Here is a 25,681-nt window from a genome sequence, read left to right on the forward strand (position 1 = left end):
CCCTTTTCCAACAAGGATGCCTATGTGCCAAGAGTACAAAGAAGCAGATCCTGGGTCCTCCAAGCCATTAGGGCAAGCTAAGGCAAACTGAGCAGATCCAAGCCTGCCCGGGGCCTTCCAATCAGTCTTCCCAACTTCTCTTTCCTAACAAACTCACTGGTTTGTTTATATCCTGCTTTGCTCCAATTCAAGGCCATTCGACTTCTGCATTGCTAAGATCCCCCTTTCAAAGGGTCTGTGATGCTCCAAGTAGGCTCAAAATCACCCTGCCTTCTCCTGTGAACAGGGCCCAGCTTCCACACAGGAGCCTAACCCAATCAAATCACCAACTGCAAAAACATCTGCATTGAGAACCACTGGGCTGGCCTTCTTGTCCATCTCCCTCCTAATAGGCAGCAATGCACTTAAGAGAATCCCAGAAAAATGGGCTACGTGTTTGGTTCTGCAAAATCACTCCAACTTCCAGGGCTGGTTGGGAGCTCTTCTGTGGGCCTGGAGAAGAGTTGATCTGCCAAATGCCTGCCCCACATTCTGGATCCTTCTGAAGAGGAGGCTGGGTCTCGTTTTCTTTGCCTGAATTAATGTCCCAATATGCCCTCCTCCAACGTGAACTCTGACTAAACGACTTCAGCTTCTCCCACCATTCTTGGCCCCCAAAACTCATACACCATCTCAGGCACGTGTGCACACATCCGGGATAATGCTGGCAGGTAAGTAATGATGTGCCTCAGACCACAATGACATTAAAAGTTTTATTGAACAAAAGATAAAACATGGAAGTCTGAGTTCACAGAGAAAAGCAGCTCTCTTGCTCAAAATGTACCTTGTGCTAAATAACCTTATTAACAGCGACTGTGGAAAGGACATGGAATACGTAAAGTTACGTCAACAGCCAGGGAGAACAAGGAGGATTCATGGGGGCCGAAGGGACAATGAGGCCAGGACAAATCTATCTGCTCAGGATGAACATGCTTCTGGCCCTACGCCCTGACATTCAATATAGGTGGGCTGACTGCCCAAAGGTCATCAGTTGGTATAAATGGCAATTGCTTCTTGGAAGAAGATTTTGACAATTTTTTGTATTTATTTGAAGTGCTATCCAATTTTTAAAACTTAGAATGTCTTATGTTTGTACTGACATGATGCCCATGATGGCAGCCCAGAGCCTGGCTTTGAGGATGAGACTGTGCTGCTTTCTGGTAGTACGTTTTTACAAGGAGTTCTCCTGTCTGTCTAAGCAACTTCCAGTCAGGTGGGCTGAGCAAGAGAGCGAGAGAGAAAGCGAGAGAACGAGAGAGCGAGAGAGCGAGCGAGAGAGAGAGAGAGAGAGAGAGAGAGAGAGAGAAAGATGGCCAAAGTACTTCATGAACAGAGGGAGGCAGCTCATCCAGATGGCCTCCCTCACAGTCAAAAAACCAGTAGCAAACACCTTTCCATCTTAAAGCACAGAAAATGTGGTTACACATGGGCGACAACATCCCACAGCCAAAGTGACTGGTTGGGCTTCCTCCCAGAAGCCCACCCCACTGATGTACAAAGTAGGGATCCACAGAAGCAAAACAGCTGAAAGACAATACCTTGCTTTTTCATTGGTTAAACATTTGGCTCTGATGAATACACGTTATAACCACAGATAAACATTCTACAATAAACAAACACCACAAATAACATCAACGCTGCTTGTTTGCCAGTCACGGGTCCTAACGAATACTACTTAAGAACAACGCAAGCAACAAGAAGAGGAAGAGAACCCCCAGCCCCAGATCCAGAGAGGATGGCGGCCCAGAGGCTAAGGGGCTGACAGAGGTGACTCTCGAGAAGGGGACCCTGCGGCATCTTCGGGAGGAAAAACCGTGAGGGTGCAAGCTCGGATCCCACCAAGAGATTCGGGGAGGTCAAAAACTTTGTGCCACTCATCCTTTTCTGGATCATACTTCTGGACTATCTCTACCATACAGCGGTTGTTCCAAGAGTACCCACCCACCACATAGATTTTATTTTCAAACACAGCAACCCCAACATCACTCTGCCCTCTTAACATAGCAGCAATTGGAGTCCACTGATCAAGTGCTGGAGAGTAGTATTCACAGCTGAGAACATCATCGTAATCACTGGTTCCTCTAAAGTGGTTTCCACCAATCACGTAAAGCTTTTCTCCGACGGTGCACATGCAGTGCAGGCCTCTGACCGTGGTCATAGGAGCTTTCTGAGTCCACTTGTCTGTGTCTGGGTCAAAGCACATGAGCTCTTTTTGGAAAGTGTCATGAGTTATTCCTCCTGAAGAGTGAAAAAAAGAGGCATTGAGTGCGCAGGCTGCACCTACTAGGAACACTCACATTCATTTCTGAATCACTCTAAGGTGCTCAGCAGGAAACATCAGCATCATTGTATCCATCTGACTGGCGAGAGAAATCAGGCTGTGAGAGAGGTGAGGTGCCTTACCCAGGGGCACACAACTAGGAAACATCTGACGAAAGATTTGAACCCAGGCCTCTTGACTCCAAAGCCAATGATCTTTCTGCTAGCCCAAGCTGCTTACACCACCCCGACAGAAATTTAGGCCAAACGCTTGCAGCAGCGACACAAGGTATGGTCTGGTTACTGGATTATGAGAGTGTATGAAAGGTGGTCCTAAAAACGTGGACCCAACAGATGTTTCTATAAGCCACAAATGGAAGAAATTAGCATTTCACCTTGGAAAAGAAAACCAGCATGTGCCCCTTCCTGCCCTTTCTTGATACAGTAGTTTCCAAGGCTCCCTCAAAGGAAGTTGAGCTGCTTAGAAATAGATCTGGAGCCAAACAGTGGGGGGTAGCCATGAAGACCTTTTTACCTTCTCCTATTCCGAGCACCATCTGCAGTGCAAATGCTGGGCTAGCTCCTTACCTTGGCTAATTTCATTAGTGGTCAAAGTGGGTAACATCTGCCCCCTACTTCTCAGGAGTAAGAAGGACCAAATGAATTCATAGAAGGAAAGTGCTCTGAGCAATCTTCACATACAGGGCCAGTGGGGAGACCATGACAAGGCCAGATGTCCTGAGGACTGGAGTAGGCCACAAGAAGCTGAGAAACACTTAGAAAGGAGACGTTTCTAGACAATCATGAACAGGGCGTCGAGAAGGCTGTGACCTTGGCCATTTAGGTCCTCTTTCAAACTAGAGAAGGAGGTTTCTGCAATGCTCACTTGCCTCCCTTAGATTTGAAACAGAATCATTCAGAAAATGTGGCCAACTCTGGGAATCTCTAAACTATGACAATTCCTAGAGGCTGGCAGAGTGGGGTGAGGTAGCTCAATGCACTAGAGACCATTGACCTTGGGCATCTCCCAGTGGGTAGGGCCCTAGAGAGCTGCAGCTGTGGATGTAGGGCCTTAGAGGGTATTTATTAGTACGTTTTTATCATCTGCCTAATTGATTTACTCTCTCTAGATCCTGCCCAGCATGCACCTGGCCTAAAGAAAGTCTCCAGTGAATCATTCCTTTGCCCCCCTGTACTTTAGTTGCAGAAGAGGCCAAGTGCCAGCAAAGCAAGCCACCATCAGAAATATGATGCCCACGGACCGGCTGTGAGAGCCACACAATGGCAGAGGCTTATACCACGTACTCCTTTTCCATTCTCTGCCTATACAGTGATTGGTGAAGCACAGAATGGTGATCCACAGGCCCTACAATATTGCCAGGCACCCAAGAACTTCTGCGTGGCCCATGGGAATAAAGCAGGTTCTAATAACCCTGAGTTTCTATGAACCCTCATGTCTTGTTGTCCTCCAGCACTGCCAGTCACTGAGGCTTTCCTACTCTGTGTTTTCTGCGTGATGCCTGGGGACAATGCCCTAGCAGTCTCAACTGAGCATCACATCAGGGCTAGGGGTGATCCTGCTAGAGCCAGCACACAGACATCACTCATGGCCATTGAGAGACAGCCATAGAAACCTGCATTCATTCATTATCTCTGCTGTGCTCAACACAGTTCACATGATGCCATATGAATTACAAAGAAACTCCTGGGGAAGAGAAGGCACCATCCTGACAGGTTTCCCATTTCACTTAGACAATTCTGCCCCAAATACAAGGCCAAAAGGTGCCAAGACACGTTGTGGGCAATGCGCACATCTCGAGGCCGAGAAGCGTGCCCTCTGATCAGGCAGACAAGCTCTAGCACAGTGACACGCCAGCCTCAGGCCTGGAAGATGTCTCAGAGAAGCATTTTTAGGGAGGTGGTGGCAGGAAGGGCAGCCAGGTTCACTGTAACTGAGCCTCTCAGCTCCAATGCTACTAGTCTGCCATGTGAATACCCTTCAGCGCTTCTCACCCATCCCTACCTCAAACACAGCCCAATCAGTTTTTCTAGAAAAACTCAACTCAACTTGCAAATCAGCCCCACCACCACCAAATTACCAGCCAACAACCCCACACCAGGTGGCAGAAACGCATGGCTGGGCTGGGTATGGACGGCCCCCTTTTCTTTCTCCTATAGAGCTCCCTTGCCAATCTCATCCCAAGCACATGTCTGTTTCTGGGGTTGAGGAAGGGTCAGTGCTGTGCCGTGCCATGCCCTACTCCTAGAAGCTGGGAACTCAAGTCCTAACAATGCACTTACTGTAACAAAATTCTACAACAAAACCACCTGAGGTCCTGGTTCAATGAGCTGATGGGCTTGCAGCATTTAGAACTCTCAGGGACGTACCCATTTCAAGTCCATCTGGGGCTAAACAGGAGCTGAATATGGCAAGCAGTGGATTTCTCAGTGAGTTCTTTCTCTAAAAGAATAATTAAATCTTCAGTTGCCCCAGGAAGTCTTGGAGAAGCTCAGTTCTACCAAGTACACAGGGCCCACCACACCCTGTTCTGTCCCTCAAGCACACTACAGATACTAAGTACTCTATCTGCCTTGCCTGACTCTCACATACAATTAGTTGCAGCTCAGCCAGAGTATCCAGCGAGCACCATCTCTTGATCTGGCTGACAACAGCCCTCAGCAAGGGAAAAAAAAAAAAACCTAGCCGAAGGAAGCACCAGGGTCCACCACCAAGGTCTGGGCCTTGGAGGCTCCGACTGGAATCTTCACCCCATCAGAATGAATGGAGAGAAGAGAGCTAGTCCCAAAGTGTTCAGAAGGGGAGCTTGGGTGACTAACGCACAAACGAAGGGAAAACAAGCTGTCACAAGCACAGTAAGTACACCAGTGGGGACTGGGCAGAGGACTGTTTGTAAGGGGCTGATCTGGACAAAATGAGTTGGACGTCTCTATTAAGCAGCTGAATGCAGCATTAACATTGACCTCCGCAGTTAAAATGCCGGTATCAGAGTCCGGGCTGGGGAAAGGACCAGCAGGGGGGCAGTCAGGCTGCAACAGAGTCAAGAAAGGCCCATCTCTCTTTGGCCCCGCAGCAGAAATCAACGTTCCCCAAGACAACCCATGGAGCAGAGGATTTGGAGCTTCAAGGAAGCTCAGGAACCATCTAAGCCAGAGGTATCAAATTGGCCCTAGGGGTGAACCAGATTCCAACAAAACTAGGAAATAGTTAACAACATACAGAAAAACGCAATACCATATAACTAATGGGCATCTGTGGTTTTCTAAGTCAACACATTTTAATGTTTGAGTTTGACACCCCTGATCTAAGGCAACTCCCTTGTTTTACAACTGTGGAAGGGAAATGATTCACTTAGGGTCCCCCAGGTAGGAGGTAGCAGAGGCAAGATCCCAGCTCAGGGCTTCTGCCTACACTGCACCACAGTGCCTCTTCCACAGCACTGGAGCCCGTCAGGGCCACTGTTGAAGACACCTGACCACTCACTTTCCCCTGCACATCCTTCCTTTTCTCTCAGTTTAGGTCTCTCCCCCTTTTCCTTTTTTCCCTTCCCTTTGGGATGAGCAGGCCTGCCACTGCCTCCCTTATGATGATGCTCAAAGCTAAGAGCATCACTGCCAGCCCCTGCTTCAACTGATAACTAAATAAGCTCTTCACGAAATGCTAACACTCTTCCCCTGGTACAAAGCATTTGGAATGGAGTCAAAATAGGCCAATTTCATTTACATTGCTAGAGAGGGAAAATCTCTACTGTCAATGCTTGGTCATCAATGGGAGAAACGTCTCCAATAAATTTTATTTCCAAATCCTTAACAGGTCCCTTCCCTCACATGCTTAGTCTGCTGCCACTTTAACAGGGGCCTAGCCAGTAGCTCAAAGAAATCCCCCCTTGGGCCCAGTCTGGGAGGGGATGCTGTCCATTTTTGGTGGGCTGTAGTGAGCTGGGAAATGGGGAAGTGGAAAATTTGGATGTTTATTTTAAGTCAGATATTTATAATATGAAACGATTTGCTTCCAGTGTTAGCAAATCATAGGCAACTGTATTCAAAAGTCAAGATAGAGCACCTTCCCAAAGCACAGAAACATTATCGTTGGCTTAGCCACTGTCACAGCTTGCAGGTACAACCGTTCCTACCTATGAGCATGGAGAATGGAGAGGTGGTGATATCATTTTCTTCAGGGCCTCTCTATTGGGCGAATCTCACTCACAGATGAGTATTGTTTACTTTACCTGAAATATACATCATCCCTCCATACACGGTACCAGCATGGCCATAGTGGGGCTCGTTCATCTTGGCAACATAGCTCCATTCATTCATCCTTGGGTTGTAACACTCCACTGTGGCTGGTGTGAGAAGAACACAAGGAGATCTTTTTAAAACCTCAAGGCGCATAATCAAGTCATTTCTTCCAAGAATAATGGTCACACACACACACACACACCAGAAATACATCCATTATGCATGAGAGGTCCCTTGAAAAGGATCTTATGATAATGCCAGAAATTACATGAATAATTTAGATAGACTCACTGAGTCGGGAGAGTCCTTGGAGAATGTCTAGTCCCCTAGGCCAACCTCCTCATTTCCAGCTGAGGCCCAGAGAGATGAGGTGACTTTTCTCATCTCATATCGCTAGTTAGCGCAAGTACCGGACCTAAAAGAGAGTTCTCAGCATTCTTCCAACTCAGCACTCTATTTCAACAGCGAAGACACAGCATGCAAGGCCTGATTTGTTCATTTAATAATCGCACATGCTTCTGTCGTGTCTTGTCACTCACATTCTAAACTGGCATTCCTCCTATGTACTTGGTATAAAAATGTATGGGTGATGTAGGAGGGGGGCCTAAAAAAATCACCAGGATTAAAAAGGGCTTCAATTCTATTCCCCTACTTGGAGACTAAGCAATGCAAAACAGGCTTTCAAGGAAGCCAGGGTCACCTTCAAAAGCCCATTGGATCAGTCCAAATGCAGATTACAAAATGGATGCATGGGCTTGAGTGCTTGCCCATGGGCATCTAGAAAGTCACTGACCCTACCTTTGGAAGCAACTGCATGCTCGTGACTTGAAGATGATTAGAGGCAAAACTTGAAAGGCCAAAGTCAAGGGCATGATTACAGTGCATTTTCTCTTGCAATAATGGATTTCCCTTGAACACAAAACGTTTGAGAGAACTGACCAGCAACTCATTCAAAAATCTCCAAGCTAGGCAAGGCAAATGAGCAACTGTAAAGGAGAGATGGGGCAGGGCACCATTCTGATCCAAAGCAGCAAGATGTCACTTGCATATAAGGGAAGAAGAAGTCAGGTAACAGATGCTTTGGGCCCAAATCTCAGGTAAAAGACCATTATATGTCTGTGGATGGCAGAGCCCACGTGCTGCTTTCTCTCTCCTTTTTGGATCACGCATGTCAGAAACATTACACTTCAGGGAACGCTGAGCAAAGCTGTTACTACCCTTTGGGCTCTGGTAGCCACCCAGTGATCTCTCTGCCACATTCACTAACCTAGAGGTTGGGGTTTCCTTTTGCCTTGACTCAACTACCCCCATTGGCTTCCTTATTCTTTGTTAAGAACTTTGAAATCCTTGTCCAGATGTTCACAGATCATCAGACACACATCATGGCATCATACATCGGGAAACTGGCCATAAGAATTTTCTAGAAAATAGATTTTGGCCTCCTCATCCCACACTAAATGGTTTAGCTAGGAGAGTCAATCAATTAATCAATCCAATCTTAGGTCAAAAGACCTCATTCCAAAGGTGGACTGAGTAATACTAAGGCCCCAGGGATGGACACCCAGGGCAGCTCCAGCAGAGGCTATACTGTTGACTTATAAAACACCTCCAAGCCCACCACCCCACCCAGCCCAGCCCACCTTATCCCACCCAGCCCTTCACCCTTGCTGCTTCACTAAATTGCAGCATTTCTGTGCCCATCTGCCCAAGAATAAAGGTATTTCCATAGCCAAGGCCAAGGCCAAATAGTGAATGTCATTGTCATCAACCACTGTTTCTTCAGTCTATCTCCCAACTGTCTTTATACAGCTTGACTCTGGGCTATCTAATAAACACAAACGCCACTGAGTTATAGGAGCATACACTTAGAGCTGGAAGGCCCTTAGAGGCTACTAAGTCCAGTCACTTAATTTTTACAGAAGGGGAAAATGAGGCCCAGAGAGGTACAGTGACTTGCCCAGGATCACATAGTTGGTAAATACCTGAGGCAAGATTTGAACGTAGGTCTTCCTGACTCCAAGACCAGTGGTCTGTCCACTGCATCCTCTCCTCTCGCTATGCTTACAGGAAGGCCCAGTATATTGATGACTATATGGCATCAGCAAAGAAATTAATGGGAACTGATTTATACAAGTGAAAAAGGCAGTTTGATCAGGAAGACCAACCCCCAACAGAAGGTAGAAAGGGAAGCCCAGAGATCAACTCCACATGGAGCACTCACCTATCCTGTTCCAAATGCCTGCTGCTGTCCTGAACTCTGTCATTTCTAAGAGGAGAAAGTCCACACAATTTTATGACCTATACTGGTATAGAAAAGCCCCTCCTTATGTCCAATCTTTAGTAATTCTGATACAAGTTAGGAGGCTTTCTTCTCACTTGGTCTGTAGTGGGGATGGAGGCTGAATAGCCAGCTGCTCACCACCACTGGCAGCAGCATTATGAATGTCATATTAATACCAGAAAGAGAGAGGTAGGATTGCCTTGTGGAGAGAGAAGGGAATCTAGAGGCTGGAAAACCTAGGTTCAAATGCAGTCTGTCTGTCTGTCTGTCTGTCTATCTCTGCAACCATGAGTAAGGCACTCCCTGAGACTCGGGTAGCCGGGAAAGTTATCTCCCAAGTCAGTTACACATCAGCAATTTGTGACTGGGGGATTCAGACGGAACCACCCTCAGGACAAGTGGTGGGGGCGTTCTGGTCCCGGGTTCTGCTGATCAGGAACCCCTGCTCGTGGATGCTACAAGGATCTGCAAGGTGGCTCACTGACCTTTTCTTCAGCTACATATGAAAAATATAGGGGAAGAATCTCCCAACCTTCTCTTCTGCTAACTATCAAACTCTGTCATTGTTTTTTCAGTCTCCAAATCATTTTCATTGACTTCCTTTGGCTCTTCTCTATAAACAGCTCCCTTGACCTATTAAACCCACATAGCCATGCACCTGATTCAAGGGAGCCTTGCGCTCTTGCCTGGGACACTACTTACCAGTCAGCTTGATGTAGGGCACCTGGTGCCAGCAGCAAGACTGGGGGGGGGGGGAAGAGCAGAGAAGCCAAGTGCCAAGCACACGTAAAGGAACAGGCACAATGTGGCTGCTCCACATTACTCTTTCAAGAGCTAGCATGGCAATGGGCCACCCGCACACCCACCTCTAATAGCCAGAGAAGACAATCGACATGTTGGCAGGCTGGCTAGCACAGGGGACATCTCCAGGGTGTCTCATTTACCCAGCCCCGCCGAATGAATGGGCCTCCTTGGGAGAAGTGGGGGGCGTCAAGGACTTCCTGACCCTGGGACTCCAAGCAGGCTTAGAGCCAAGGCTTTGGAGCAGGGGCCAAGAGAGTGGCAAGAAGGGTTGGTAGCCCCTCCAACAATTCCGGGGTGGGGAGGAAGGGGGAGGGGGCCTTGGACCCAGTTCTAAGGCACCAAAATTTAGTCAAGAGAGTCCAAAGCCATGAAGGAGATTGGAGCACTTCATACGTTCTGTCAGGAATTTCATAGACATCTATTTGAAAATCCAATAGCATTCCATAAACAAGCCCATGTCTTTAAAGCCCACTATATTAATATCTAACTGAAGTAACAGATCTAAGCTGTCACCTCAGGTCTACAATTTAGAAAGCTCAACAGAAGACAGATCTCTTAGGCTCCTCATTCATGGAAATGCACCAGCTGCTCTGAGATGCCCTAAGCTTCCCACTGTAAGTGTTGTCAAAGAAAAAGAACCTTCCCCAGGAGCTACTGGGACTCCCAGCCAGGAAGCTGGGGGCTTTCTGCTGTGACATGGTTCTGGCCTTTCCTAATCCTTTGCAGAGACCTGGTGAAGAGAGGAAATGACACACATTTATATGAGCTCAGAGTGCTAGCAAGTTTCACCAACTCTTGTCCTTTCCTAAGTCTACACAGGGAGGCTAATCATTTCTCAGGCCAGGCCCCAGCCCCTGTGGGGGAAGCCACAGAAAGCCAAATGCTTTCTTTGGGACCACAGTTGGATATCCAGAAGTCAAGATAGGCCTAGGAAAACAAGAATGAGTCACCAATACAAGGCTTTTCCTTATTTCCACGAGGCTCTTATAGGAGTTTCCAATTCAATTTAACTAACATTCATTAAGTTCCACTCTGTGCCCAACCCTCTACGAAAGCCAACTGTGAGCCCCATCCAGAGTCTGCATGGGGGGTTGGCAAGACATGCCTTAGAAGCACCTTTGCATTCAGCACCATGTGCTGCATGAAGTTTCCGCTGCTTTATTTTGGGGTCAGAGGGTGAATAAAAAGGTAGACAAGGGAACCACAGAGTCAGTTTTATCTCAGGGAACAGATCAGTCTCTGATGTTGCTTGTGGGGTAGGGGGTGGGGGGCATCTGAGAGTCTTCCACTTCCCAAGGGACCAAATTTGTGCTCTGGACAAGTGTGACTCCAGCAAGAGTCATTAGGAAGATTTTAAATAGATCGAGTGTTATGTATGCAACCTAGGCCGGAAGAAGATGAGAATGACGGAGACTGCCCAAGTCAACATGTCAGCTCGTGTATATGTGGCTGGAAGGTCATTAGCATGCTTGGCTACATATAAAAATAGTGAGTTGTCTTTGGAAAGAAGTCTGCCTGCTTGTGTCTTATGGGGTCTTGTGGATAACGGATGCTATTTTCTGTACTTAGCTCTAAACACATCCACGTGAAAAGATGGAATTAGAAAAGACGAGGTGCCGACATGAGTCACACAGAACAAACAAATCCCATCTGTCTATGTCTTCTTGAGGAAATAGGGGCTGATTTTCACTACATAATTAAATTAGCTTGATATATAATGCATTCTGGATCTCAAAGTTGTTCTGGAGAAAGGAAGATGATCCACAATTTCACCCAAAGGGAGATTAATCAATTCAATTCCACTACATTTCTCGAGGCTGCTATACATAGGAGGGCCAGGAGAGCAGGGCACAAGGCCTTAACTGTCACACACATTCCTGCCTAACGCAAGACAGATAGGCTTCCTGAGCCTTCCAAATCCAAGCCCTGCTGATGGATTTGCTCACACTAGCTACTTCCCAGTAATGGGTTCCCCCAAATCTGAGAGCTGTCACTCCTCTGCCTAAACTTCCAATTGGTCCTAATTGGCATTTAGGGTCTCGTTCTACTGGCGAAGCTGAAGGTACAATGCTTCTGCTTGGAGAAAGGGGCATAAAAAACACGAAAGAGGGCATTCAAATGCAGCTATGACAGAGCAGGGGGAAAGAGCTCTAGCTAGTGAGAGTCATTGTTTGTGCAGCACTCCCAGATGGCAGGCCTGTGTGCTTGGCACTGGCCATGTCAGGAGGCTCAAGACCCAGGCTCTGACCTTTTCAGCTGATAGGAGCTCCTGGACTACTGGACGTCACCAAGCATGTCCTCAGGGGAAGGAGAGCAGAGGGCTTGGGATAGATGAGAAAGGACGTGACCATAAGCTAGGCAGGGAAAAATTCACAAAGAAGCCAAACCAAAGGCCTGGGCTTCAAATGCTCTTGGGCACACAAAGACCATTTTAACATGGAGACTTTTTTTTAAGGTAACTTAGTTGAACCACATACATTTGCAACAAGGCAAACTTAGGCCTGACATGAGGGAAAGCTTCCTAACAGTCAGAAATATGTCATGGCAGAGAGGGCTGTGGCACAGGTGGAAGTGTGCTCCTCCTCCTCATTGAAGGCCTTCATGTGGATGACTGCCCACTTGTCAGGGATACTGCAGAAGGGAATCTGGGGCAATCTTCAGCTGGATGAGGTGGCCTAGGAGGCCCCTCCAAATTCAGAAATCCAAGGGGCAGCTAGGTGGTACAGTGGATAGAGCTCCAGCCTTGGAGTTCAAATCTGGCCTCAGACACTTGACACTTACTAGTTGTGTGACCCTGGGCAAGTCACTTAACCCCGACTGCCTCACAAAAAAACCCCCAAAAAAACAAAATTCAGAAATTCTACAGGTAATTATGTGTGACTGTATGCATGTATGTATGTGTGCATGCACATGTGTGTGTGTGTGTGTGTGTGTGTGTGTGTGTGTGTGTGTGTGTGTGTGTGTGGAGAGAGAGTATACTACCTGTCTTATACAAATGATTTTAAAAACAGATAACAAGTTGGGAATAAAGATGTATGAAATCTTGAAGTTCAGAATCTTGCTTATTTAAAGCTAATAAAGGTATTATGGTACGGTATACAGAGATCTGGAGGGAAGACCTGGGTTCAGATTGTACCCCTAACCCTAACTAGTTGGGTGGCCACAAGTAATGCATTTGATGTCTCTAAGCCCCAGCTTCCTTAGCTATGACATGGGGATAATAACACTATCACATGACTTCACAGGGCTGTCAATGGGGCTAAACGGGTAACATTATGTAAAGTACTTTGCAGATTATAAAATGCTATTTGCGTATCAACTATCATTTTGATTCAAAATAACAAGCACACAGACCAGACCATCCTTGGAGTGTGGATCTGGGAGAAAGGTTTAATGATGTCTTTTCGAATTCTCCAGGAAAAAATCAAAATGCTGTGCCCCATACAAAGACCAAGTAATGTTAGCAAACTTCCAGCTGGGACATGCATTTATGTGGTGCCTTGAGAAGAATGCTGCCTTCTTTGCAGAAGCATCGTTGCTGTTCCCCCAGAGTAAGCACTTATTACTGGCTTGTTGAATTGAACTGGCCGAGGCATCTAGCCGCCATCTTGTTTTCAGAGATCCAAAAGCACTAAATGAGTAATTAAAAGGAATTACTTACTTACTCAAGTACTTGAATTTGCTCTGAAGTCAGCTCGACTGTACAGGCTGGTTTGGAGGAAGGGCCACTGGTGCTCCTACAAGGGGGCTTTCACCAAATGAGTTGATGCCGATTTCAAAGGGCTTTGGAGAGGACACCCAAGGGAGGTGGCTACAGAAGGGGAGCCAGCACTAACAGCAAAAATCTTCCTACTCACCTAAAGAGGTGTACCCACTAACACACTCTTCTCTCGTGAAACTAGTCAAGATGATGCAAGAGAAAAAGATGGCACTCCTGAGCCTTCATCTACACAGGTAGGGTTTTTTCTAGCATGGCACTGGCAACGAGACATGCCAGGCCATGTGTTCCCTGCCCAGGGCCCTTTTCAAACAAAGGCATTTGTGAAGCAGGAAGCTGGGGCTCAAACCACAATCTAGCATGTGAGGACCATTTCTCTGCGAACCTGTCCTGGCTCACTGGAAGAAAACTAGGCATATCAAGTTGACCTCCTCAGTACCATATCCCAAACCAATTCACTAATCAAATGCTTAAGACAAAACTAATAGTTATTCATCTATGGTCATTAACTACTAAAACTCCTCAAGCTGGTATTGGCAATATACTTTTATACCTACCACTGACCCTTTTTCTTTCTTTCTTCCTTCCTTTCTTTCTTTAAAAAAAAAAAGGCTATAATATCAATAAGTGTTTTATGGGGTCAGTCTTTTGAGTTTACCAAAGGGGAGCTGCAGTCTTCCTGATTTCCTTTTTGTGAAGCCTTCTTACTCCAATTTGATTCAGAATAAGAAAATTACACCTTGTATAGTTAATTACAGGCAGCCAAAGCACCAATACATTAAACTGTAATCGCGAGCAATCATGGCTTAGGAAGGAAAAAAGAAGTTACCAACATAATCAAGTAGAGTGCACAAGGACAGCTTAGAGCAAGCAGCCCAAGTTTGGTTTTCACCAAGAGAAAATGTTTTCTAAGTACCATGCAAATGGATTGAGCTGGTCAGAAGGTTGGGAACTACACAAAGTAAATCATGGAACATGACAAACATCTTTTATTTCATCTATTTGGGAGCTTATCTTTATCTTATCATAATGTTTCTAAAAGGTAACAAAGACTATCTAGAAGGAAAAAAAGCCATTGTTAATCTACTAAAATGACTCATTTTACCTGCTCAACAAAATACTTGGAAAGTATGGGGGAGGGGGGAGGTATATAAAAATGGAAACTAAGGTAAACTGGCCTAATTTCCTGCCAAGTTGCTATTACAATTGAAACTGTAACCACAGAATGATTCTGTCATTCAAGTTACAGAACTGCCTTATGTGAGCCAAATAAATTCATACGGAATCTAGTGACTGATTTTCAAGCTGTATCTGAAATGGAGCCAGGAGCCAAACACAGCACCCAGGTAAGGTACAGAGACTATGTCTGGAAGCTCCTCAAAGAGAAGAATTTCCCACAATGAAACTCTGGTGCCATGCCTTGGCTTCTCATTTCAGAGAGCTGGTTATGTCAGAAGTGGGACTGTCAATGCCAGGAAGAGCCACCTCCTCCTCCACCCCTACTTACCCAGTTCCCCAGCTGCGTTGCGGCCACCCACGGCATACAGATGGCCCTTGAGGGCACTCAGGTGAAAGAAGGTGCGCTTTTCATTCAGCGATGCCACTTGCATCCATTTATTGTAACGAGGATCGAATCTGAAGACCGTGTCAACGGCTGTTTTGCCTTTTGTGTCGTAATTACTCTGGCCGCCAACGACATAGAGGAAGTTTCCAATGACTGCGATGCCATGCTGGTATCTCGGGGCATCCATGGGGGCTAGAGATTTCCATTCATGGGACTTCTCATCATACATTCTCAATTCCTTGCTGACCACTAGCTGCTGTCTCAGGACGCCTCCCAAGGTCACCAGGTGAGTACTGTCGGAGCGGATGGCGGTCCTCTCTGACTGCATCACGGGCTGCATGTAGGGCATCATTTGGTAGTTGCTGGCTTCTAGAAGCAAGTTCACACAAGTATTGTCCGTTCTCATAAAGTCCACAGTTTGCACGTAATTAATGAGATCTTGTGGTGTCATCAGGGGAAAGCGAATATTCTTCATTAGTTTGGAAGCGAACTCCATCCGCAATTCGTCCGAGCGGAGCCAGCGACAGGCGGCTTTGAAGAGATCAAGCTCACTGCAGTGCTTAAGGCTATTGCTGGAAAGCACAAAGGCCAACCGCTCAAAGGGGAGCTTCACAAACTCACCGCTGTTCAGGACGGCAGGGAAGTTCTGCCGGATGAAGTTGTTCACATATTTGTCCACTTCTGCGAGGTTGTAGGTGTTGGCAATGCGTCCCACTTCAACACAGTTGTCTAAAGAGACCTGTTCAGTGAAGACAAAAGGGATCATGATGCTTTGTGTGGTGGGGTGCAATATATGTACATATGTGTGCATGTGTTGGGGCATGTCTTGGTATACATTGGAATAGCACAGTTAAGTCAGAAACTACATAAGAATATAAGCAAATGCTCATATCTCAGTAGAATAGTGAATAGAAAACTCAAATCACTTTTTTTTTTGTCTAACTCAGGGAAAGGCTGAAAAAACAAAGCAACCACCTAATCAATTAAGTCAGATAAATGCTGAAACTCAGTAGGACTCAAGACAACTAGAGCTATTATTTTCCCTGCTCAAATATGTATAGCCTAAAATGTTTTTAATTTTGGTCAAATCCAAATTCCGAAAATATTCAGAAGAATTAGATGTTTCCTTTCAATCATAAGCCAGATTCGCCAATTTGAAAAAATAAAACAAAAACACCATCTCACAACACTGGCAGGACACAGCACCAGCCTCCCTCCCATCCACCTCTACCCTTTTCTCTTGGTTTCTTAAAAGGTCATGTTTCCCTTGGAAGCACCATTAGGCAAGAACCAATAAAAAGTACAAAAGTGATGCTACCTGTGGACCCAAGAGTGTCGTTGCTCAGACATTAGCTCAAAAGTGCTTTCTCCCTCAAAGAATTCAGAGTGGCTCCCTTTGGAAAAACAAACTATCTGGGCAACAATCTACATGTCCAACAATTAGTATATTAAAGGCAATGAATATTTCAGTGCCATATAAATGGAACGTATGGAAAGCCTATGTGAAGTTATCACTTCTTTAAAAATCAATGTTTTTATTATGACCAAACAAGAGATAGAAAACATGATGAGATACAAAATGCAGGACTCTGATTACCTTAAATTAAAAAGGTTTTGCACAAACAAAGCCAATGCAGCCAAGATTAGAAGGGAAGCAGAAAGCTGGGGAATAATTTTTACAACTAGTGTCTCTGATAAAGCCCTCATTTCTAAAATATATAGAGGATTGAATTGAATTTATAAGAATACAAGTCATTCTCCAATTGATAAATGATCAAAGGATATGAACAGGCAGTTTTCAGATGAAGAAATTAAAGCTATCTATAATCATATGAAAAAATGCTCTAAATCACCACTGATTAGAGACACATAACACCTACTAGCTTTGTGACCCTGGGCAAGTCACTTAACCCCATTACCTAGCCAAAAAAAACCCCAAAAAAACAAAAAACAAATAAAAAGACAAATAAAAACAACTCTGAAGTGCCACATCACACCTATCAGATTGGCTAACATGACAAAACAGGGCAACGAGAAATGTTGGAAAAGATGTGGGAAAATTGGAACACTAATGCATTGTTGGTGGAGTTGTGAACTGATCCAGCTATTCTGGAGAGCAATTTGGAACTATGCCCAAAGGACTACAAAATTGTACATATACTTTGACCCAGTAATACCACTTCTCAGTCTGTATCCCAAAGAGATTATAAAACTGGGAAAAAGACCTACATGTACAAAAATATTTATAGCAGCTCTTTTATGGTGGCAAAGAATTAGAAATTGAGGGGATGCCCATCCACTGGGGGAATGGCTGAACAAGCTGTGGTATATGAATGTAATGGAATACTATGGTGCTATAAGAAATGATGAGCAGGCATGGGTAGGCCAAGCTAATATAATAAAAATGACAATCCTACCTAAGCTAATTTACTTATTCAGTGCCATACCAACCAAACTACCAAGAAATTATTTTATAGAGTTAGAAAAAATAATAACAAGATTCATTTGGAAAAACAAAAGGTCTACAATATCAAAGGAACTAATGAAAAGAAATGCAGGGGAAGGTGGCCTAGCAATTCCAGATCTTAAATTATATTATAAAGCAGCAATCATCAAAACTGCTTGGTACTGGCTAAGAAATAGGGAGGTGGATCAGTGGAATAGGTTAAATATGCAAGACACAGTAGTCAATGACTATAGTAATCTATTATTTGATAAACCCAAAGACCCCAGCTTCTGGGATAAGAACCCACTCTTTGAAAAAAACTGCTGGGAAAACTGGAAAAGAGTATGGCAGAAACTAGGCATAGATCCAAATCTCACACCATCTACCAAAATAAAGTCAAAATGGGTTCAGGACTTAGATATAAAGGCTGATACCATAAGTAAACTGGGAGAACAAGGAATAGTTTACCTCTCAGATCTATGGAGAATAGAAGAATTCATGACCAAACAGGAGATAGAGAACATTATGAAAAGCAAAATGGATCATTTTGATGACATTAAATTGAAAAGTTTTTGCACAAACAAAGCCAATGCAACCAACATTAGGAGGGAAGCAGAAAACTGGGAAAGAATCTTTACAACCAGTGTCTCTGATAAGGGCCTCATTTCTAAAATATATAGAGAATTAAGACAAATTTATAAGAACACAAGCCATTCCCCAATTGATAAATGGTCAAAGGATATGAACAGACAGTTCTCAGATGAAGAAATTAAAGCCATCTATAGTCATATGAAAAAATGCTCTAAATCGTTATTGATTAGAGAAATGCAAATCAAAACAACTCTGAGGTACCACATCAAACCTATCAGATTGGCCAACATGACAAAACAGGAAAATGATAAATGTTGGAGAAGATGTGGGAAAACTGGAACGCTAATACATTGTTGGTGGAGCTGTGAAATGATCCAACCATTCTGGAGAACAACTTGGAACTATGCCCAAAGGGCTACAAAAATGTGCATACCCTTTGATCCAGCAATAGCACTTCTAGGGCTGTATCCCAAAGAGATCAAACAAATGGGAAAAGGACCCACATGTACAAAAATATTCATAGCAGCTCTTTTTGTGGTGGCAAAGAATTGGAAATTGAGAGGATGCCCATCCATAGGGGAATGGCTGAGCAAGTTGTGGTATATGAATGTAATGGAATACTATTGTGCTATAAGAAATGATGAACAGGCTGACTTCAGAAAAACATGGAAAGACTTGTATTGTCTGATGCCGAGTGAAGTGAGCAGAACCAAGAGGACTTTGTACACAATAACAGCCACGTTATGGAATGACTAAGATTGTTAAACTGAACCCTTCTCAGCATTATGAGGATCTAAGACATCTCCAGAGGCCTCAGGATGGAAAATGCTGTCCATATCCAAAGAAAAACCTATGGAAGTTGAATCGCTATCACTTATTTTTACCTTCTGTTGAGTTTTGTATCATCTTTCTGATGGTTCCTCCTATTGGTTGTAATTTTTACTTACAACTTCACTAATGTGAAAATATCTTTAATGGGAATGTAAATGTAAAGCCTATATCAGATCGTGTGCCATCTTGGGGGGGGGGGGAGGAAGGGGGAAAAAATTTTCAACTCAAAAGCATATGGAAGTGATTGTTGACAAATCAAAATAAATTAATTTTTAAAAAAAAGAAATGATGAGCAGGCAGACTTCAGAAAAACCTGGAAAGACTAGCATGAACTGATGCTGAATGAAGTGAGCAGAACCAGGAGAACACTGTGCACAGTAACAGCCATGTTGTGCAATGACTGACCTTGACAGACTTAGCCCTTCTCAGCAATACAAGGATCTAAGAAAATGCTATCCACACCTAGAGAAAGAGCTATGGAGTCTGAATGCAGATGGAAGCATACTATTTGCTCTCCTTTTCTTTTGATGTTTTATTTTATTTCTTCTTTCTTGTGGTTCTTCCTATTGGTTCTAATTCTTCTATATATCATGACTAATGTGAAAATAGGCTTTGTAGGAATGTATAAGTAGAGCCTATATCAGATCGCACACCATCTGAGGTAGGGGGAAGGAGATTGAGGGGGAGAAAATTTAAAACTCAAAATCTTTTGGAAGTAAATGTTGAAAACTAAAATTAAATTATTTAAAAGTTCAATGTTTTTAGGGGGAAAACTCCCACCAAAATCCACCCAAGTCTGCATGTTGATGCACTTTCCAGGGCATCCTGCACCTCAGAATCAGAAGGAACCTCCTGAGTCTTCTAGTCTGACCCCTACCTCAACAAGAACCTCCTCTGACGTCGTAGCTGAAATGCAGAGAAATCCAAAGACTTGTGCAATCAAATGGGAAGAGGAACAGAGCAAGAAGTTTGTACTCAATGCCACTACAACCTTCAACCTTCATGAAAACAGCTCTGAAAGGCATTAAGCACTCAGCTGAACTGCCTCCTCAGGCCTGGGCTTGGATAACAGTGGAGGAAACCTGTGTGACTCCCCCTTTGGGGAAGGCAGGTGGGGGCAACAGCTATGGAGTGAGGCAAATCATGTTAGACACGGCTGAGTTTGGCTTAACTGTTTTTCTTTGTTATGTTGGAGGATTCAATTATTTTGAATTCTTTGGGGGGGGGTGTCAGGAATTGAAGGTGGTATAAAAATCAAATGGTATCAAGAAAACTTAAAAACAAAAGCCCCCACCCAACAAATAATCATGGGGCCTTTGCTTGAAGGCTTGCAGAGAGAGATGTAGCCCACCACCTCCTCCTCAGGCAGCCCTTTCCACTCCAAGACTCTAACTGGTGGCAAGTTTTTCCTGGTCAGCCTAAACTGACCTCTCTGCAACTGCCCCTCATTGCTCCCAGCTTAGCGCACTGGGGCCAAGCAGATCAAATCTGATCCCTCTTGCCACATGACAGTCCTTTAAATACACGGACACAGTCAGCATATGTTTTGCCCCTTCTTTTCTTCTCTGGGTTAAACATTTCCAGTTCCAAATGCTCATACGGCCCACACTCAAGGCCCTTGACTATCCTGGTTATTCTTTTAGGTGATTGATGTCCTTCCAAAAATGCAGTATCTAGAAGTCAACGTGAGATTCCACGTGTGGCATGAAAAGGCAAAGTACAGTGAAAATACCATCCTCTTAGTCCTGGCTACTGGTTCAATCTTATTAAATTCAAAAGGTTGTAAGATTTTGACTTCTCATTTGGTACATTTAGCCGATTATGGTTTTGCTAAGCTGAGTGTATGATCATTTTTATAACTGAAACACAGAAAAAGATTGTTTATAATTGGTGCTTGCTTTTGGACATGTGCCACATATACAAGACAGCAAGCAATTTTTTAAGAAGTGGCCAAACTGGCAGTATTTCAACCTTGAGGGCAAAATGAAAGGCTCTGGAGGTGAAGATGAAGGCATGCCACTTTGGACACGCATGCATGCTCTTCCCTCTCTCCGTCTCTCTCTCCTTCCTTCCTTCAGTGCCCTGCTCCCCCAAGTTTCTTCTAGAAGTAGCCAAGTATACATCAGTCATCAGCCCCTGGTCAGGTATATGGCAGGATCTTAAAGTCAGAGTTTGATCTAAGCATCGCCCAGTCAATCATCAAGAGCTATAAAATAACACATTTCTTCTCAGCTTCCTTTGCTCCTCAGCTGATGTAAAGTCAAATATGTCAAACTTGAGTGCTACTTTTTTTTTCACCAGAATACTAGACACCTGATCTCCTGACCTCCTGTCCCTCATCTACAACTGCCTAATGGACATGTCAAACCAAGCTCATTCTCTTTCTCCCGAAACCTTCCCCTCTCCCTCTGGTGCTGAAGGACAGCACCATCTATCCAGTCACCCAGGCTCCAAACGCTGGAGTCCTCTTCAACTCTTCACCTTCTCTCATCTCCCATAGCCAATCAGTTACCAAGTCCTACTGGTCCTCCCTTTCTGACATCTCTTACGTGTGCCCCCTTCTTTCTTCAGACACTGTCACTATCCAGGGTCCATGCCTTCTAGTTGGACTCCCTGCCCCAAGTTCCTCCCCACTCCAATTCATCCTCTGATCAGCTGTCAAATGGATCTTCCTAAGTAAGTGCAAGTCTAACCATGCCATCCTCCTACTCAAAATTCCAGCGGCTCCTGGTCACCTCCAGGATGAAACATAAAACCCTTTGTTTGGCCTTTGCAGCCCTTCCTAAAGTGCCTGGCCCCTTCCTGTCTTTCCAGTCTTCTCAAACTTGACACCGCCCCTCCAAGCACTGTCCAATCCAGTGACACTGGGCTATTCCTCCCACATGACACTCCATTGCTTGACTGGGCATTTTTGCTGGCTGTCCCTCATGACTGGAATGTTCTTCCTCCTCATGTCTGTCTCCTGGCTTCCTTCATGTCTCAGCTAGAATGCTACCTTGTGTAAGAAGTCTTTCCTAGTCCTCTTGAATCTTAGGGCCTCCCCCCGAGACTCCCTCTGCTTTATCTTTGTCTGTATCTTGTTTGTACCTGGTTGCCCACATCCCATCTCCCCAGTTAGGCTGCTAGGTTCTACAGCTTTGTCCAACACCTTCATCTTCGTCTACACTAGTAAAGGAAAACAGGGTACAAGCTGTTGTTTGTAATTGTCCATGTCACTGTCTGCTTCCATTAGCATGTGGGCAATCTTACTACAGCTGGCTTCATTTTGCTTTGTCTACAAAAATTTCTATCTTCTAGCCAATGAGGGAAAGAGTCAGTTTTCCAGTCATTGGTAGTGGCTGGAAGACCAACTCAAGGGGATGGTGCCAAGAGGTGTTTGGTCAGACAAAGACAGCCTTGAGGTCCCTACCAACTCTGACATTCTGGGATTCAGAGAGAACACAAAGTGTAGGCTAGCCTGGGATTTCACTGAGGGAAGGAACTTGTGGTATGGAAACTTCCTCCACAAATGCAGATCATCAATTCCTCTGCAACATATAAACAAGAGTTGCGTCAGACACTCAGAGGCCTATTGATTTGCCCAGGGTCACATAACTACCTGAACTCAGGCCTTTCCCCTGACACTTCTCTATTTTCTCTCTCTCTGCTGGTTCTCTGTATTTCAGCTTAGTTCTGGGAAAGCCAAGTCCTCACTCTTCTTTACTTCAGCTGGCGGCAGAGAGGGAAGCTCTGCAGAGGCTGGCTCTTGCTGGGCTCTGAATGGAGGAGATGGTAAGAAATTGGGCAGGGAGCAGAGGGAGCAAATTCAACTGCTTCCCAGTTCCTCCTGTGCAAGACCCCTCCCAGAATCTTCAGTAAATACAAATATCAAATAAATACCAAAAATATAGATGCCAAAGCTCTAGACGTTTAGCTTAGTTCCCATAGAGAAAATCAGGTGCACCAAAGCCCAAGCCATAACCCTCTTCAAAAAATATGAGAGAATTTGCCAAGTCCCCTGAATTCAGTGTAACTGGATTTGATCTAGCTCTGGAGAGTGGGGGGAGGGGGAGGGAGAGAGAGAGAGAGAGAGAGAGAGAGAGAGAGAGAGAGAGAGAGAGAGAGAGAGGGAGAGGGAGAGGAGAGAGAGAGAGAGAGAGAGAGAGAGAGAGAGAGAGAGAGAGAGAGAGAGAGAGAGAGAGAGAGAGAGAATTCCACATAGCTGGTGACAGAAGAAATGGAAGCTTTGTAGACACTTCGAGTGTGCCAACAAAAATGGGACTTTTTTTCACTGCCCTCAGGAATTGATCTTTCAAAAGTAGAAATATAGCCCAACGAAGAATTCAACTTTAGAGTTTCTGTGAGCAGCCCTGGCTCACTGGTCCCTCATTTCTTGCTCTCCTCCCCTCCTCCTCTTCCCTAGTCATTTGCATACTAAATCTCTACTTGAAGAAATGAAATGCATCAGCAAATGTCATGCTGGGGATAAACTCAGCAAACAAGGCCAGCATACAAATATGCCTATTAAAAACTAAGCCATGAGTAATTGAGTCAGGGCCCTCTTTACTCTGATATTGTGTGTCTTCATAATGTCATACAAATCTTGGATGCAAATATCATAAGAGATTAGCAGGTGGCTAAGACAGCATGGTGGACAGTCAGGATTTTCCTTTTGGTAAAAAGCGAAAAAAGGGCTGATAGTAATGGATATCATACCTACTGAGGCCCTCCATGGGGCACAAAAAGCACTATTTCTGAAAAAAGAAAGTCACCATATACAATTTTCAAAGAATGTTTATGCAAAAACGGAGTTTAATTCTGGGCAGCACCCTGTTGAGCATTTTTCTTTACTCAGACTTTCGCCCTCCTTCTCGGTAATGCTGCCCATGCAACAAGAAGCGCCCCATGGCCAGGAGATGCCCAAGAGGAAGGGAATTCCCAAGGTATAGTCAGTCCAGTCCTCCAGCATGAACCTAGCCCCACAGTACACTGCATGGCAGACTAGTTTGCTAGATTGATCTTCAAAATGGGTGTTTAGACCTGTTACATTAATGACCCATTATTTTCTGATTTGTTATGATTTTAGTTATAGGAAGCCCCCCAAGACATGGCTCTGCACTAGCCTTGTTAAGTGGTAGAGGGAGGCATGGCAGAACCTTGGCTGGGGGCACAGCATCCTATTGCAGAGATTCTCCAGGCAAGGGCTCCCTTCCATTTTTGCCTACTCAGAGCATAAGATCCCCACTCAACAAATGCACACATGCACACACGCACATACACACACACATACACATGGTACATCAGGATGGGAAATATATCAGAATCCAAGATCAGACCAATGCTATATAATTTAGAAATAGGAATAAAAAATGAGATCCTAGCAACTTAACTTCTTCCCTTCCATTTTCAACTCCCTTTGATTAAAATAAAGGTACAAAAAAGAGAATAAAAGAAACTACATAATAATTAAAGGTACTTAGAAAAATACTTCTACATGTCAGGATTCTCATGCTCCTAAATATAGGGACCTGGAAAGGACCATGACAAGGCAGCCAGTTCACAAAGACAGCTGCTGTAATGTGCAATCTCCCAGAATGCTCCCTTCCTGGTGCAAAGAACTGAGCCTTTCGAGAGCTCACATAGAGCAAGAGTGCTGTGGGAGGACAATGAGCATTCATTCCTGCTCCTTCTAACAATAAAGAGATCCAAAGATGCAAAGAAGGGACAACCAAAAATAAAAGGCCCATATTATTAATATGCAACAGTTAATTATTGGTAGTTATTCACCTGAAACTATCACCCAGGTAATATGACATAGAAAGAAAAGTTCCTAAATCTAGTTCTCTTCAGCATAGAGCACTTCAGCTACAACAGTTCCTGGTGGTGCAGGGAGACTAAAGTAAAGCCAAGGTAACAGGAAAGCAGCAGGCTAACCACAGAGAGGGGGATGGGATGGTTTGGAAGGTAGATAGGGGGATGGGGTTGAGAACAAGCCACCACAGCGGCTGACCTGTTCTAGATACTGAACCACATAGTAGAACATTAAAATGGTAGAACTGTATATGGTAGACTCAGTTGATGTGTTAGTCACGTTTGCTGGACTGCTTTAATTGTCATGATAAGGGATGGCTCTCTGAATAGAGAGACTGCTAAATGAAAGTCACGTATGAAGGTGAAATAAAAACCAAAGCTAGCATTAAAAAATATTTTAATAAAGAAAAAATACATTTTATGTGCCCAGGAAAAAAGGCAAGTTTAGATAATGGAAAGATGGAGAACACTAATTCCCTCTAGACATAAGCCTCTGGCCCAACAGTGGCGAAGAACAACTTGAAAATAGAGATTTGACAATGGAGGCAAAGAAACAGGACCAGACTTAATGACTGTCTAAGAGAAATAATGAGGTCATTTCCAAACAATTAACTGGACATTTCCATTTCCTTGAGGTTCTTCTGTCTTGAGCCCTGGTTGGACCCCAGCTAGAGTACAGCGGCCAGGTCTGGGTACCTCATTTCAGGAAAGACATCAACAAGTCACAACACAGCTAAAGGACAGCGACCAGGCTGCTGAGGATACTTGAAACCATCCCACATAAAGGCAGGTTGAAAGAACGGGGTGGGGGGAGCATTGTGACTACAGAAGAGAAGGGGAACAGGGCAGGAAAAGGGCAGGAGCCCAGTTTTTAATGATTCCAATTCAATGCCAGATATCTTTGAGAGCTTAAGCTGTGCAGGCCCTTGTGTTATGGCTGGGGGTACAAAAAGAAATAAAAAGAAAAATTGTTTCTGGTCCCCAAGGGACTTCTACTTAAAGGACTGTCATATGGAAAAGGATCAGACTTACTCTGGTCGACCTCAAATGGCAGAACGAGCACCAGCAGGCACAGGGGGCACCTTTGGGCTCAAGGCAAGA

The 25,681-nt window shown here is 44.6% G+C and overlaps 1 protein-coding gene across 3 annotated transcripts in view; it reads right to left on the reverse strand.

The window, feature by feature from the left end:
• Positions 1-738: 738 nt before the first annotated feature.
• KLHL13 (kelch like family member 13) overlaps positions 739-25,681 on the reverse strand; it is a 137,720-nt gene continuing 112,777 nt past the window's right edge. For all 3 annotated transcript variants that reach the window (XM_020963438.2, XM_020963439.2, XM_020963435.2), the window contains exons 6-8: positions 14,866-15,661; positions 6,546-6,659; positions 739-2,277 (exon numbers count right to left, since the gene is read on the reverse strand). In XM_020963438.2, coding sequence (XP_020819097.1) covers positions 1,790-2,277; positions 6,546-6,659; positions 14,866-15,661 — 1,398 coding nt within the window. In that variant the 3' untranslated portion in view covers positions 739-1,789. The remainder of the gene's footprint in view (positions 2,278-6,545; positions 6,660-14,865; positions 15,662-25,681) is intronic.

Source organism: Phascolarctos cinereus, unplaced genomic scaffold, assembly GCF_003287225.1.
Source record: "Phascolarctos cinereus isolate Bilbo 61053 unplaced genomic scaffold, phaCin_HiC Scaffold_8;HRSCAF=390, whole genome shotgun sequence".
Taxonomy (NCBI): Eukaryota; Metazoa; Chordata; class Mammalia; order Diprotodontia; family Phascolarctidae; genus Phascolarctos; species Phascolarctos cinereus.